Below are 12883 nucleotides of genomic sequence, written 5' to 3'. Positions count from 1 at the left end.
GCTGGGTGAGCTGGGTGCCAGGATAGGAGAAGCTAGGAAACCAACAGCTTTGCAAATCCACCAGCCTTTGTTCCCAGCAGAGATGGAGTCAGGTGTTCAGAGCAGAGCCATGTCTGAAGGAGCAAAAGGAATGGGAGGAAATATAGAGCCTAGGGACTAAAGATCATTATATGGTGACCTTCTTTTGGCTAGTGGAGCAAGGGCATTTTGGTGGACAAACGGTTCTGCCTGCTTAGGAGGGCAGCTAAGGAGAACATCCCTATATGTCCCTGAGCCAGAGGGAGTGCTAAGGTCATGGCTAGGGAGAGATGCACTTAGCTGAAAGAAGTGACTGAAGGTGAATTGGGAGTAGGGCAGGGAGTGACACAACAGGGGGATGGCAAGAAAGTTGCTTTGACTACAGCTGTGAGGAGATAGAGTTGAAAGGGGGGAACAGAGTGCATAATCATCAGAGGAGAGACTGGGCACATGTGGAGGAGGCAGGCAATCCCATCAGCAGGTAGGAAGGCTGGTGGCCAGGTGGGGCTAGAGGATGGAGTTAGTCGTTGGGCTGAGATGGAGAGGAAAGGATGGGAAGGTGTCAGGAGAGTGGACAAGAGCAGGCAGAAGGAAACAGTGGAAAAAGAAAGGCTGCAAGGGGTGACTATGGGGCAAGCCTGGTAGGGTGATTCTGGGGTGAGGGATCAAAGGGTGAGAAAGCAGGAGCCTGGCATGCAAAGGGAGTGGGGTCTTCACTGAACCTTCACACTGTTTTTTTCTGGCCCACAGATGCGCTACACACGGCGGGTGTCCGTCTGGCCTGTAGCCTTTGTGGGAGGCCTGCGGTATGAGTCCCCCAAAGTGAGCCCCTCAGGGAAGGTGGTGGGCTGGAAGACAGTTTTTGACCCTAACCGACCCTTTGCGATCGACATGGCAGGCTTTGCCATTAGCATCAAACTGATCCTGGAGAAGCCCCAAGCCAGTTTCAAGCTGGAGGGAGTCAAGGGAGGTTACCAGGAAACCAGCTTGCTGAAGGACCTGGTGACGATGGATGGACTGGAGCCCAAAGCTGCCAACTGCACAAAGGTTGGCATGATGAGGGGCTTTGCCTTGCTGGGATCTATCCATCACCCAACCTCTGGACACTCCCCACCCCGGCATTCCAGTACCCTGTTCCCCCCTCTCCCTTTCCCTTCCAGCCTGCATCCCACCTGTGCTCGCACCGAGGCATGTCAGCACAGAACAGCATGGTAGAGAAATGAGTTAACAAAAGTGCTTTGCAGCTGAGCAGCTCTTGGAGCCCTACAGAGCCGTGCTGCTGTGCAGTATAATTAGATTGTTAGAGAAGGGCCCCCACTGAGGGATTCAGATCCCAATTCCACCAAGGCAGAGGAAGGTTCAGTGAGGTTTTTGTTCAGGCTCATCTCTCCTAATTGGTATTGTTTATTACATTTACTTCAATATTCATTTGCTGGTTTTGTGAGTGCCTATAAAAAAATCCCATCCAGCTCCGACTCACATCACTTTCTCCCAGACACCTAATGCATTTCAGAGCATTGGCTGTTCAGGAATGAGCATGTTGGTGGGATTGGTTTCTCCATGAATTCCAAATGGCCTGTGAACTCTCTCTGCATTTCCCCATAGGTTTTGGTCTGGCACACACGGACTGAGAGGCCAACACTTGTTAATGAAGGCAAGCGTGGTTTTACGGACCCACGGGTAGAGGTATAAAATGGCATTATGGCCCCAGGATGTGAGTATCCCTGTATCCATAGCACTAATATATACAGTAATATCTCTGCAAGCATGTATATTCAAGCCCAATCCACAGATATACAACCCCAAACTGGGGTCTTGAGAGCTGCTCTGTCTCCAGTCCTTGCACAGAGTAGGGAGATGTGGGCAGTAGCTCATTGACCTCAATAGCTTGCTTTTCTGATAATTCTAGTTCCGAGGCTTGCCTGGAAGGAAAAAGAAACCAGACAAAAATGGAATTAAAAGCATAGCTTGAAACCCATCCTGATAAACACAGACAAATGGCAAGAATGCAGGAAAAAAATCACACGTGTCTCACAATATGCACAGACATTCATGCCAGTGGTGACCAGGATGCTGCCCTGGCTCTGCCTGCATGTCTGTGCAGCTCACAGCAGGACAAGTCAGAGTGCCAGATGCTAAAAGGAGAGATTGGGGGAGGCACACCTTAAGGAACACAGATTCCTTTAACATTATGTGCAGCCAAATTGTATGCCTGCTATAGCCTCCAAGGTGAGACTGTCCTTCTCTGGGAGTGGGAGAGTTCAGTGGGCTGAAGAAGCTGACTGCCTTGCCTGTACTCTGTACATCTGATACACATGAAATACCTCTAGAATTCAACCCATTAAGCTCGTTGTTGCTTCCCCCGACCGTTCCCAAGTGTGGGCTTTTTGTTTTCAGTTTATTCAGTGCTCTGTGCCAGTAACTTCCTGCCTCCTCCATTCTCTTCCTCTTCCCATTGGGACCAGCTCCATGTACACCCACTGTTCTCTGCTGTGAATGGAGTTCCCTGATGGCTTTTAGTGGCCAAACCTTCTTTGCCTTATTCATGCTAATATCTGCTTCCCTCCCTCCTCATCGCAGTTAGGCACCACCTGAGGTGACACTAGTGACTGCCTCAGGGTAAAGAAGGTGACAGTGACTGCTAACCCTTGTTTCAGCCAACCCAGCTCTGAACTGGTACTGAGAAGGCCAGGGGCTGCAAAGAACTCTCTCGCTCTCTCTCTGACAAGCACTGAGTCATTCTCCATAACAAATGCCATGCACGTGTGGTTCATTATCTCAGGGATGGTTTCCTTCAGATTCTTATGAAGGAAGTTATGAAGAAAGAGAGTGCTTTGGTTTGTGACCCAGACTGAGCTGAGTGATTCATATTCCCCCTTTTCCTCCCCCCACCTTTGCACCCCCTAACAGTTTATCTGCAGGAAAGATTTTGGCCTTCTCCTTTCCATCACTGCCCTATCTCATAGTTTCATGCCAGATTCTTAGCTGATGCAAACAGGTGTTGCTTTGTTGATTACAGTTGGATTTCGCTCTTTTGTCGTGGTAGAGCTTGGCCTACCTTCTTCTATTCAAGGGCACTGTGGTCCTTTAATCCAGGTTGTGGGTAGCATCCATTTCAATAGGATTTTCCAAAGCAGCAGGCCTCTGATGTGAAGAAAGAACCTCATTGTGTCACAGATAAATAGAGCCAAGGGAGCCTATATCAACGACCCCTTGGGCAGCCGAGCCAGATTCCATTTCCACACTTAATTTTAACTCACCATCACCGCTTGTGGCCAGGCTAAACCTCTTAGAGCCCCCAGTGGCCTGCTTGACCACTGTCTTGAGATCAAGCCTGTTGATTTTTGGAAGTTATCAGGCCTCCTGTTTGCAGAGGGTGGCATGCAGCAGAAGACAAGACAAAATACTGTCATTTAAGGTGTTCTGTTCTGCACTTATTGGGACTGGAAGGGGCCTCCTAGGCTGCATTCACAGACAGTCAGCTGTCCTATAGAGGCCACTAGATCTTCTGCTCTTGCCCTTCTCAAACAGAACAGCTACAAAGCATCCTATAAGAAACCTATAGCATGCTGCAAGCAAAGAGCAGGGGAGACCAGAATGCTAGCAATGTCTACACCACCGCCAGGCCTGGGAACTTGCTAGGTAAAAATATCTACAGGATAAAGCATATTTCTCCCTCCCTAGCATGGGAATGTGTCTCTGTAACAAGCTAGGTCTGGCCTGCAGAGTCCAGTGCTTTTCTGAAATTGAAATTTCCTTCAATTCTTAAATACTTCAGAATCTAAATTCCTTAGATCCAAGTGACATGACCTAGGCAAATATTTGTTTGCTGCAAGGCTCCATGTTTTATAAACAGCTTGTCAAACTGCTTGTAAGACTTCCCAGCACAGAGCACAGCACGTGCGTGCATAGTTGGGATACCACAGGCACAGTGCAATGGGACACCCCAACCATGTCAGCTGCAAAGATCATGCTCCAGCAGGTACAGCCCTGAATAGTAGCATCTTCTTCCTACTCGCATCCCTGCTCGCCTCCTACCACTCACAGGCCTCTATCTCACGTACATAGCATGTGTGTAATTCTGCAGAACACGTGACTATCTGCGGTAAATGGAATGGGAACAGGGGAGAGGATCAAAAACATGCCTTTGTTTTCCATCTGATGTGGGACAAAAGTACCTGGAGACTTTATAAATAAAAAAAAATATTTCTCTTGGTATTTGCACTAGAGCTCATGGCCTAGGATAACCAGTGAACACCTGGAAGTCTGTTAGGAGTCAGGACCACGAGGAAAGTCCCCAACACTGTCCCCAAACCCTATGCTTGTGAAATGGCAAGAAAGACAGAAGAGGCCCAGATGGAGTCAGAGAAGGATTTTCCCCAGGGTGGATATTGTAGAAAATTGATGTAAGGCTGCTCTCCAAGGCCCACCCGGCCAGCCCTGATCAAGCATGCACTGGGGCAGGGCTGATTGCAGGAATATGTTGAGCAGTCCGGAAATTCCTGGGGGTGTCTTGTTATGAAAGGGCCCCAAATCAGCCCAGGTTCAGAAACACACAAAGGTGGCTTAAGGCCACCCCTGGCTACAGACGTTGTACTGCATTTCTATGGAGCACAGCAGCAAAGGCCACCCACTCTCTGCTATCATTTGACAGTGGAAGCAATTTTAGATCAGGCTCCTTAAAACTCTTTGGGTTTTTTGTTTGCTGCTGTTCATGCTTTGAGGTCTGCTGATGCAAAGTGGGGCATAAGAGACCGACAAGATTGTCATTAGAATCTGTTTACCAATATCCTTGAAAGACCAGCCCTCCCTTATGGTTTTGCCTCCCTGTGAATTAAAAGACTGAGAAAACTCTCAAGCTGTATTTCCAAGACCCCCTAACAAGTCCATCAGCCAAAACAAGAATGACAAGATTTGATCTTCCTGCTATCTGTTTAAAACTAAATTAAAGGCAAAAATAGCAAGGAAAAGGGGAATTTGGTTTATTTTACAATATCTTCCAGGTCTTCATTCTACTCCCTAAAGAAGCAGAAAAGAGGCTGAGCCTAATATTTTTCCTTTGCAGCTGCCGTGAGCATGAGAACTGCCTCTTGAGTTATCTGCACTTACATTTTAATATCCTCCCTCTCCCTCCTGGGCCTGTGTATTGATTAGAGTCAACACTTTACACACTACATAAATAACCGTCCTTAAACAAAGTGGTGAAGGATGGTTGTTTCTCCATCCTTGTTATAACATAGTTTCTTCTTGCTTGTGTGGACAGGAAAAAAAATCAATGCAGTCACATTAGAGAGCTGTTCTTCAATACTGAGCTATACTCAGAATCTGTCTACAGCTGAGTTACAACCCGGTTACAGTGCCATATGCCATTGCCCTTTGACCCAGCTACAGAACTGCTACACTTGGTAGTACAGATGGCACCCAAAAAAGCATCAACCATGTTCTTAAACCCTTGATGTGCCTGTTGCACAGTAAAGGGATACAGCTACTGTCCCTCCTGCACTACATGGAGGAACAGTGTTGTAATGGAGCCAAGGGATAGCTCTTTGGAAAAGGACCTCTGGACAATATATCTGGTGTTGTGTCAATATTTGTCTGCCTTACACCTCATTTTGACTCCACTTCTTTTTTGGTTTTGCAGGGGCACTGGGGAGAGTTTACTTCATAGGTGTTCCAGCAGCAGACTCTCACGTTGCCAGCTCTGCCCAGCTCTCTGTTACAACAATGGAGGAGGATGCTGCCCACCAGGTCATGACCATGTCTACCAGCTCCCCATTGTCCCAAACCTAGTAAAAACCAGGGGCAGAGCTGATATGGTACCATGTGGCCATATGGAATTTCACCTTTGACTTAAGTACTAGCCACCAGTCCTTGGCTGAGAGATCCATCTACAAGAGTCCTATGTTTTTAACCACTGGCTGGAAGATGACTTTTTAAGGTACAATCTAAAATCACTGCTGTGCCATCTCTGGCCTAAAGAAACATCACCCAGGCTTCTTTTGGAGACCAGGGCTCTCCGTGCCAGTAAGAAGCCTCTGAAACTGCCTGCTCTGAGGACATGAAACCTGAGCTTCCTCAAAGCTGTCACAAGCTACGATAGTTCAGAGGAGGGAGATGTTGTGAAAACACAATGAGAAATCTGTCTGCTTTAAAAACCACTTAAGAACAAGCCCAACTTGAGGGGACCTTCCCCTGAGGGTGCAAGCCTTGAAGGACTGTCTCTGTCTGGCCCACAGCTCAGGCTTTGGACTTGGGACAGAGGTGAGGTTACGGCATCTCATACTGCATTTGGAAGTTCTCAGAAGTACTTGGGCACTTTCTCTCTTGGTATTCAAGGTGCCCAGGTGCTAATCTGGGCATCTTGGCTGAGGACTATCTAACTTCAGGCTTCACATTTGCAAACTTGGGCCACACAACGTTCCACTCCAAGAGGTGGAGTTTGTTGGATAAACACCCTCTCCCATGCCAGGGAGAGGCAGTAGATCTGCTAGAAATTGTGTTTCCCCATGTCATGTTTGTGCATGTTCTCCCAGACACTGAAAATCAGGGACAGTGCCAGGATGGACTTTAAATTATTGCCAGAGCACTGGGATCCTTGTTGCACTAGCACCAGATGTTTGAGTTCATCAGTTGCGTTGGGTCTTAAATGCAGTATCACCCCCAAGGCTCCAGCTCAGAAATGTTGCCTCTGCACAATGAAGTGGCAGTGAGTGAGCAGCATTCAGCAGCAAAGAAACCAGAGTGTTTTATCACCCCACTATGAGAACATCAGAGAGATGAGGAACAACATCAAGAGATCAATGCTAAGTAACCGGGACCCTTAATGACAACTAAGCACCTGTGAGCATGAAGGGACTTAAATACAATGGAGACTCTGAGTGAAACTGTGAGAGGAGTGATTAACTATGTGAGCAGAGAGAAGGGTCAGTGTCTGGTCTGGAGGAGTCCTCCTTCCCCCAGCAGAGGAGAGGTAGCTGGGGCATTGGCCAGATATATGTAGCCTAGAGGAGCCTCAGAGAAAGAGGTGACCTTTGAGGCAGGTGTGTGAGCAGTATTTAAACACAAGTGTCTGTACTGTGGGGAAGGGATTGTCTCTCATACTCCTGGAGGAAGACTCCACCTGATCAAACCTCAAGAACCCTCTAATCATACCTTGAAGACCATCCTTACTCACAGAGGAGGAAGGTTTGGGGACTAATGAGCCACCCTCTCCAAAAAAAACAACCCAAACCCTGAGCTGGCAGGAGACTTATTTATTTGTTGGCTTATTTATATTATGGTTCTGTTCTGCCCATTCTCTACTTTCTAGCTTGGATCATCTGACCTGTTTCTGAAGAATGAGAATTTTTCCCCTGCCATACTAAACTCTTTCAGCTCCTACAGAGGAATGGCAGATTTTGTGTTCCCTGCTGAAATGTCATATGTTTCATGCTCCCTGCGGGGGTTTTAACTAGTGTCTTTAACCAGCAAAATAATCAGAAGCACAGTAATGGGGGGAGTAAGTTTCAAGGAAAGAAAGTTATTGTATGTGGTAGGCATGGATGAAACTAAGGCTGTGCCAAGTTTCCCAGCCCCCAGCAGGTGCCTTGTGGGCTGAATGTACACAGGCAGCCGCCCCCTCAGAAGACAGACCCCAAGGAATCTTGGGAAGCTTCCAAGAAAAGGACTCAACCTATTTGAGGGGTAGACATGGGCTTTGTTCCCTTATGCATAGAAGTCAGTAGCAAAACTCCTCCTTCACTTCAGCGGGAGTTGGATGAGGGCCAGGTTGTTAAGGAGTGGGGGGGAGTGAAGAAAGAAGCAAGAAGTCATATCTGAGCAAAGGGCATGAAAAATAAAGAGATGGGTTGCAAACAGAGATTCCTGAGTTTGACTTCAGTCAGTGTTCATCCTCATCGCTGATGGGCCATCCCATTGGCCGTCTCAGCTTGGGGAAGAAATGAATGGGTCATGGAGACTGAACTCCCCTCCTGTCCCTTGAAAGAACTCTTCAGGGGCAGCAGCCTGGACAGCCAGGGGACAATGCTGTACCATTGTCCATGCTTCCCCTGTCTTTTATGCAGAGGTCTTCCATCTCTAAGACGGTCACTGGCCTGGAATCCGTCCTTCCTTTCTCACCTGATGAGGGGATGGGAGTAGGCCTGCCATTCTGCTGGGCTCTGCTCACCAACCTGAGTCATCCAATAAACTGTCTCCTAAATTCACGTTGCTTTTAATAAATTGGCAAGAGAAGCAAAATGAAAGAACCAATTTAGCATCTTCCACGTTCACGTGATGGGAAGGCAGGACCTCTACCAACAAGGAAAAGGAAGAGACAGTGTTCAGTAACTCCCTAGACTTCAACTAAGGAGAACTTAAGTTCAAAGTCGGCTAAGTAAAACAATAGAGCCACTTCAAGTACCAGTGGTAGTATTTATTGGGCCCTCATCACCCCTTTTGTCAGTCAATATAGGTAATACCAGTTCCCTAGGTAAAACAAGCTATACCATTGACAGTATAATTGCTTCCACATTAGGGCTTTTGTTGGCATTGGTCAGCTAGCTGCTGACAAAAAATATACATTGGCAGGAAGATCACAACCCTATCCTGCACAGCTCCGCTGGCAACACTTTTAATAGAGATCAGGCCTAAGTGGTAGAGCCAGAAACTAAACTCAGATTCTTTTCATGACAGCCCAGAGTCCCCAGTCAATGTTGTTTCTACTTCTGCTAGACTGTGTGTCTACTAGGGAGCAACCATTTAGAACTATCCAGTGTATTGTTTCTTGGTAGACCAGACCCAGGTCAGCAGGGAGGGGCTAGCTGTCATGTAGGAATTCAAGTAGGTTTGCAGAGCTATGGAGAAGCCAATGGCTTGAAGAGCAATAGGCACCTTAGGTTAGGATGGCTGTGCATTAGCAGAGTTTGCAAGTGAGGGGTCACAAGAGGTGGAGCAGCAGTGGGAGCTACAGCTCAGCTTGAAATTGCATAGTCAATGCTGGGAAGCTGCCTAAAGTGCCAGGCAAGGCATCTCACCACCTGGTTTTAACTAGCATCTTAGTGTCTGCCTTTTACATTCTCGAAGATTTATCAGATTCAGTAAACAATGAATATTATTAACCTTTCCTGTTCCAGAAAATAATATCATCAAGAAAGAGAATGTCAAGGAAGTCATTTTTAATGGTTATTTATTTATAATGAATGGTACTAGAGTATTATTAAACATGATGTGAAATAACAGTGCAATGTGGATGTGTTGACTTACTTACGGTACAGGCAGTGACTGCCTTCCAAAAAAATACAGTACTGCTACTATGGGGGAAGCTGCCCTCATTCTAAACTATGGGATTCCCAAGGGCAGGACTCCACTTGCATGTTTTCTCCTACAACAGCTATGAGAGAAGGGCAAGCAAAATTATTGTACATTTTCAAACCTCTGGGATGTGGCGGACACATATATTGTCTAAATTCCATAGCTTATGTCAACTCAGTGCCAGCCTGTTCTTTGCATGACACAGTCCTTAAGGCTGGTAGCAACCCAAACTGAAATAGAAGCATAAAAAGTGCAGCTGAAAGGTTGCTCACCCTTAGGAAGCTATCACTGATGAGTGTCCTTAGGGTAAAAATGTAATGTCACTCTGGAAATGAGAGAGTAGATAAATGGCAGCCGATGTATGGATGTGCAAGGAGAAGGCAGAATGAGGAAAGGATGCATAAAGCTGAAAACCTGGTCCTTCTTCCTCTGAAACCTTTCTTCCTTGAGTTCTCCTGAACACTGCATTTCACATATGTTTCACAGACTATTCTAGAACTGAGGCCCATGTTGGACTCCAAGGCAGCAGTACCTCTAAGCTGTGCAGCCACACCTGACAGCACAGCATGAGCTTGCCTGCATGACCATGCAGGCTACGCAGCTTAGGGGGAACCCTGCTCCAAGGGTGCCTATAGATGTGCAGCAAGGCTGCTCCCACATGCTGTAATTACAGTGCATTGGAGCAGACTCAATTAATCTGTGCTCCAGCAGACAAGCTTTAGTTAAAGCACCCCCACCATCATTTTTCAGCACGGGGACACTGATACACATGATGCTCCAGGTGCTTTAATTAGAGCAGCTCTCAGAACTGCTCTAATTAAAGCACCCTGACCCCCACTCCAGGAGCACATATATAAACACCCCAAAGCACGGACAGCATTTCACGATTTACACAACTGCATGCAACACAGCACACTGGCACATCACTGAACCAAAAAGTATGTGTATAAGTGCCTCACGATACTAGATTTAATGTGCTTTAATTAAAGCATGTTAATGTACATGTAGATACACCCTATGCTAGTTAATGTGCATTAAAATAGGCAAATGTGCATTAACCGTCACTTTAAAACCATTCTCTTTAGTTAATGCCCTTTAAGACAGAATAATGCACATTTTCCTTGTACCCTCACAATGGAGGGCAATTTTAGAAGTGCTCCAGGGTGGCGGTGCTTTAATTAGAGCAGGTCCACGAGCCACTCTAATTAAAGCTCCATGGTGTCTCTTGTGTCAGTATTCCCAAGCTTCCAAATGGTGGTAGGAGCACTTGAACTAAAGCTTGTTTGACGAGCTTTAGTTCAAGTACCTCCCGCCACCATTTTGAAGCACAAGGATGCTAACGCATGAGACAGGAGAGGCTGCTGGAGCATGATAATTGCCACGCTCCGGTAGACTTGATTAATCGAGTCTGCTCTGACACACTGCAATTGCAACGCATTGGAGCAGCCTCTGTGCTTGTGTACAGGCACCCAGAGGTACTAGATTTAATGTGCATTAACTAAAGTGTGTTAAAGCATGTGTAGATGCACCCCTCGTGACTCATGAGCCTTCCTTCGTGAGTTACTGGTCCTACAATAACATGTTGCCCACTTTCACCATTCACCACCAGTAAGACAGGTGGGGCCAGTTACCCCTGGAGAGAAGCTCTAGCATTCAGGGATACCCAGTCCTGCTGAAGGGAAACCCTCCCTTTGATTGGCTACCTGCTTCAATTCCGCACCCCCTAAGGACAAGCAGACAATCAGAGCTGCTGTAGGAGGTAGGCAAAAGTCTTTCCTCTACCCCACAGTCACCTGGAAGAGTGTTTGGGGAGAGGAGAATGAATAGGCCATTTAATTCTGACCATCTACAGGGCAGGGAGCAGAAAGAGCTCAGCAGCTCAGGGTGAATCTCCTCCCTGTCCTCTGTATGTGTCCTCCCTCTCCTCCCCATCCCTGCAGTACCTGCTCTTGGGGAGAACAGTGGATGTTCCCTACTGCAGCTGCTCCCCAATGCCTGGGGTGTTATGCAATTGTGCAGGAGAAGCAGAGTGCACTGAGGAGAAAGGTCAGATGTGGGGATGTGAGTCAGAAGTAATGGAGGGCTGGATAGGATGCAAGAATGAATGCATGGGCTAGGGGGTGAGCAGAAGTGGGCTGTTATGCTCACATTGAAGCTCAAAAATCAGACGGCTAAAACATGATACAATATTTAAAAAAAGAAATCCCATGATGTTGGGATCAGACTCATGGATTTTGAGCTATGGGAAGCTGGCAGTACTTCAGTAACAATCATTCTGTAACTTCATTCTCCTACTGGCTTCCAAAGTGCTTTCCAAGCTGTCTTAGCTACCAGAAAATGTTTGAATGCAAAGTTCTCCATGCAGCTTTATTCACAAGTGGGGCTGTGTGCAGTGAGCAAAGTCTCCCTACCAACCCCTCCTGCTAGGGACTGGAAGATCTCTCAGCAGGCAGCCCGGCTGTTTCCTCCTCCTCTTCCCTTTCCAGTTGCTCCCACCATGCTCAGAGTAGGGAGGAGATTAGACAGACAGCAGGGGCCTTCCTGGCCCTTCCGCCTTTCTAAGGCAGCCATAGTGTGTGAGAGACAGACAGAAACATGCCAAAAGGCAGAAATTCATGAAGGGGAAAAAGGAGGTGGTGGTGAGATGGTGAAACAGGGATGAGCCAATCTGGGAAAAAGGTAAAGTACAAGGATAATGGGACCAAGAGAAGGGAAAGACTGAAACAAAATACTTCAGGCACAAACAGGGGAAGGATGGTTGTGTAACTAATGAACTAATGGGAGTGGGAGCCAGAACTCCTGGGTTGTATTCCCAGCTCTGCTGCTGATTCGACATTTAGCTTGGGGAAGGAAAGGGACATGCACCAAAATACCTGCTGTGTCCCCAGATCAACACAGATCACATCATCCCTGGACTTAAAACAAGGAGTACAACATCCAAGGTTCATTTGCCTGAAACTCTACCAGCATAATAGTTTCATACTTTCATAGTAGCTAGGGTCAGGAGGGACCTGATCAGATCATGTAGCCTGACCCCCTGCCACAGGCAGGAATGAATGCAGGGTTCACAAGACCCCAGACAGGTGATCATCCCACTTCCTCTTGAATTTGCCCAAGGTAGGGGCAAGGACCACTTCCCTGGGAAGTTGGTTCCAGATTTTGGCCACCCTAACTGTAAAATATTGCCTCTTGATCTCTAACCTAAACCTATTCTCCATCAGCTTATTACCATTATTCCTCATCACCCCAGGTGGTGCTGGGGAGAAAAGGACTCTTCCTATTTGCTGTTGATCTCCCCTGATGAGTTCATAGGCAGCCACCGGTCCCCCCTCAGCCTCCTCTTGCTGAGGCTGAACAGGTTCAGGTCATAGTTTCATAGTCAGTAGGGTTGGAAGGGACCTGAACAAATCATCAAGTCCGACCCCCTGCCATGGCAGGAAAGAGTACTGGGGTCAAATGACCTCAGCAAGGTGTACATCCAGCCTCCTCTTAAAGACCCCCAGGGTAGGAGTCAGCACCACTTCTCTTGGAAGTTGGTTCCAGATCCTAGCCACCCTGACCGTGAAGTAGCGCC

The 12883-nt window shown here is 47.2% G+C and overlaps 1 protein-coding gene across 1 annotated transcript in view; it reads left to right on the top strand.

The window, feature by feature from the left end:
* Positions 1 to 9237, top strand: part of LOC109319260 (galactosylgalactosylxylosylprotein 3-beta-glucuronosyltransferase 1-like) — a 33437-nt gene extending 24200 nt beyond the window's left edge. The window contains exons 4-6 of the mRNA XM_019548757.1: positions 769 to 1065; positions 1624 to 1732; positions 5660 to 9237. Coding sequence (XP_019404302.1) covers positions 769 to 1065; positions 1624 to 1710 — 384 coding nt within the window. The 3' untranslated portion in view covers positions 1711 to 1732; positions 5660 to 9237. The remainder of the gene's footprint in view (positions 1 to 768; positions 1066 to 1623; positions 1733 to 5659) is intronic.
* The last annotated feature ends 3646 nt before the right edge of the window (positions 9238 to 12883 follow it).

The sequence above is a fragment of the Crocodylus porosus genome, unplaced genomic scaffold (genome assembly GCF_001723895.1).
Source record: "Crocodylus porosus isolate Cpor-Errol unplaced genomic scaffold, CroPor_comp1, whole genome shotgun sequence".
Taxonomy (NCBI): domain Eukaryota; kingdom Metazoa; phylum Chordata; order Crocodylia; family Crocodylidae; genus Crocodylus; species Crocodylus porosus.
The sequence above is the reverse complement of the archived record's forward strand: the minus strand, read 5'-3'. Positions and strand labels throughout refer to the sequence as shown.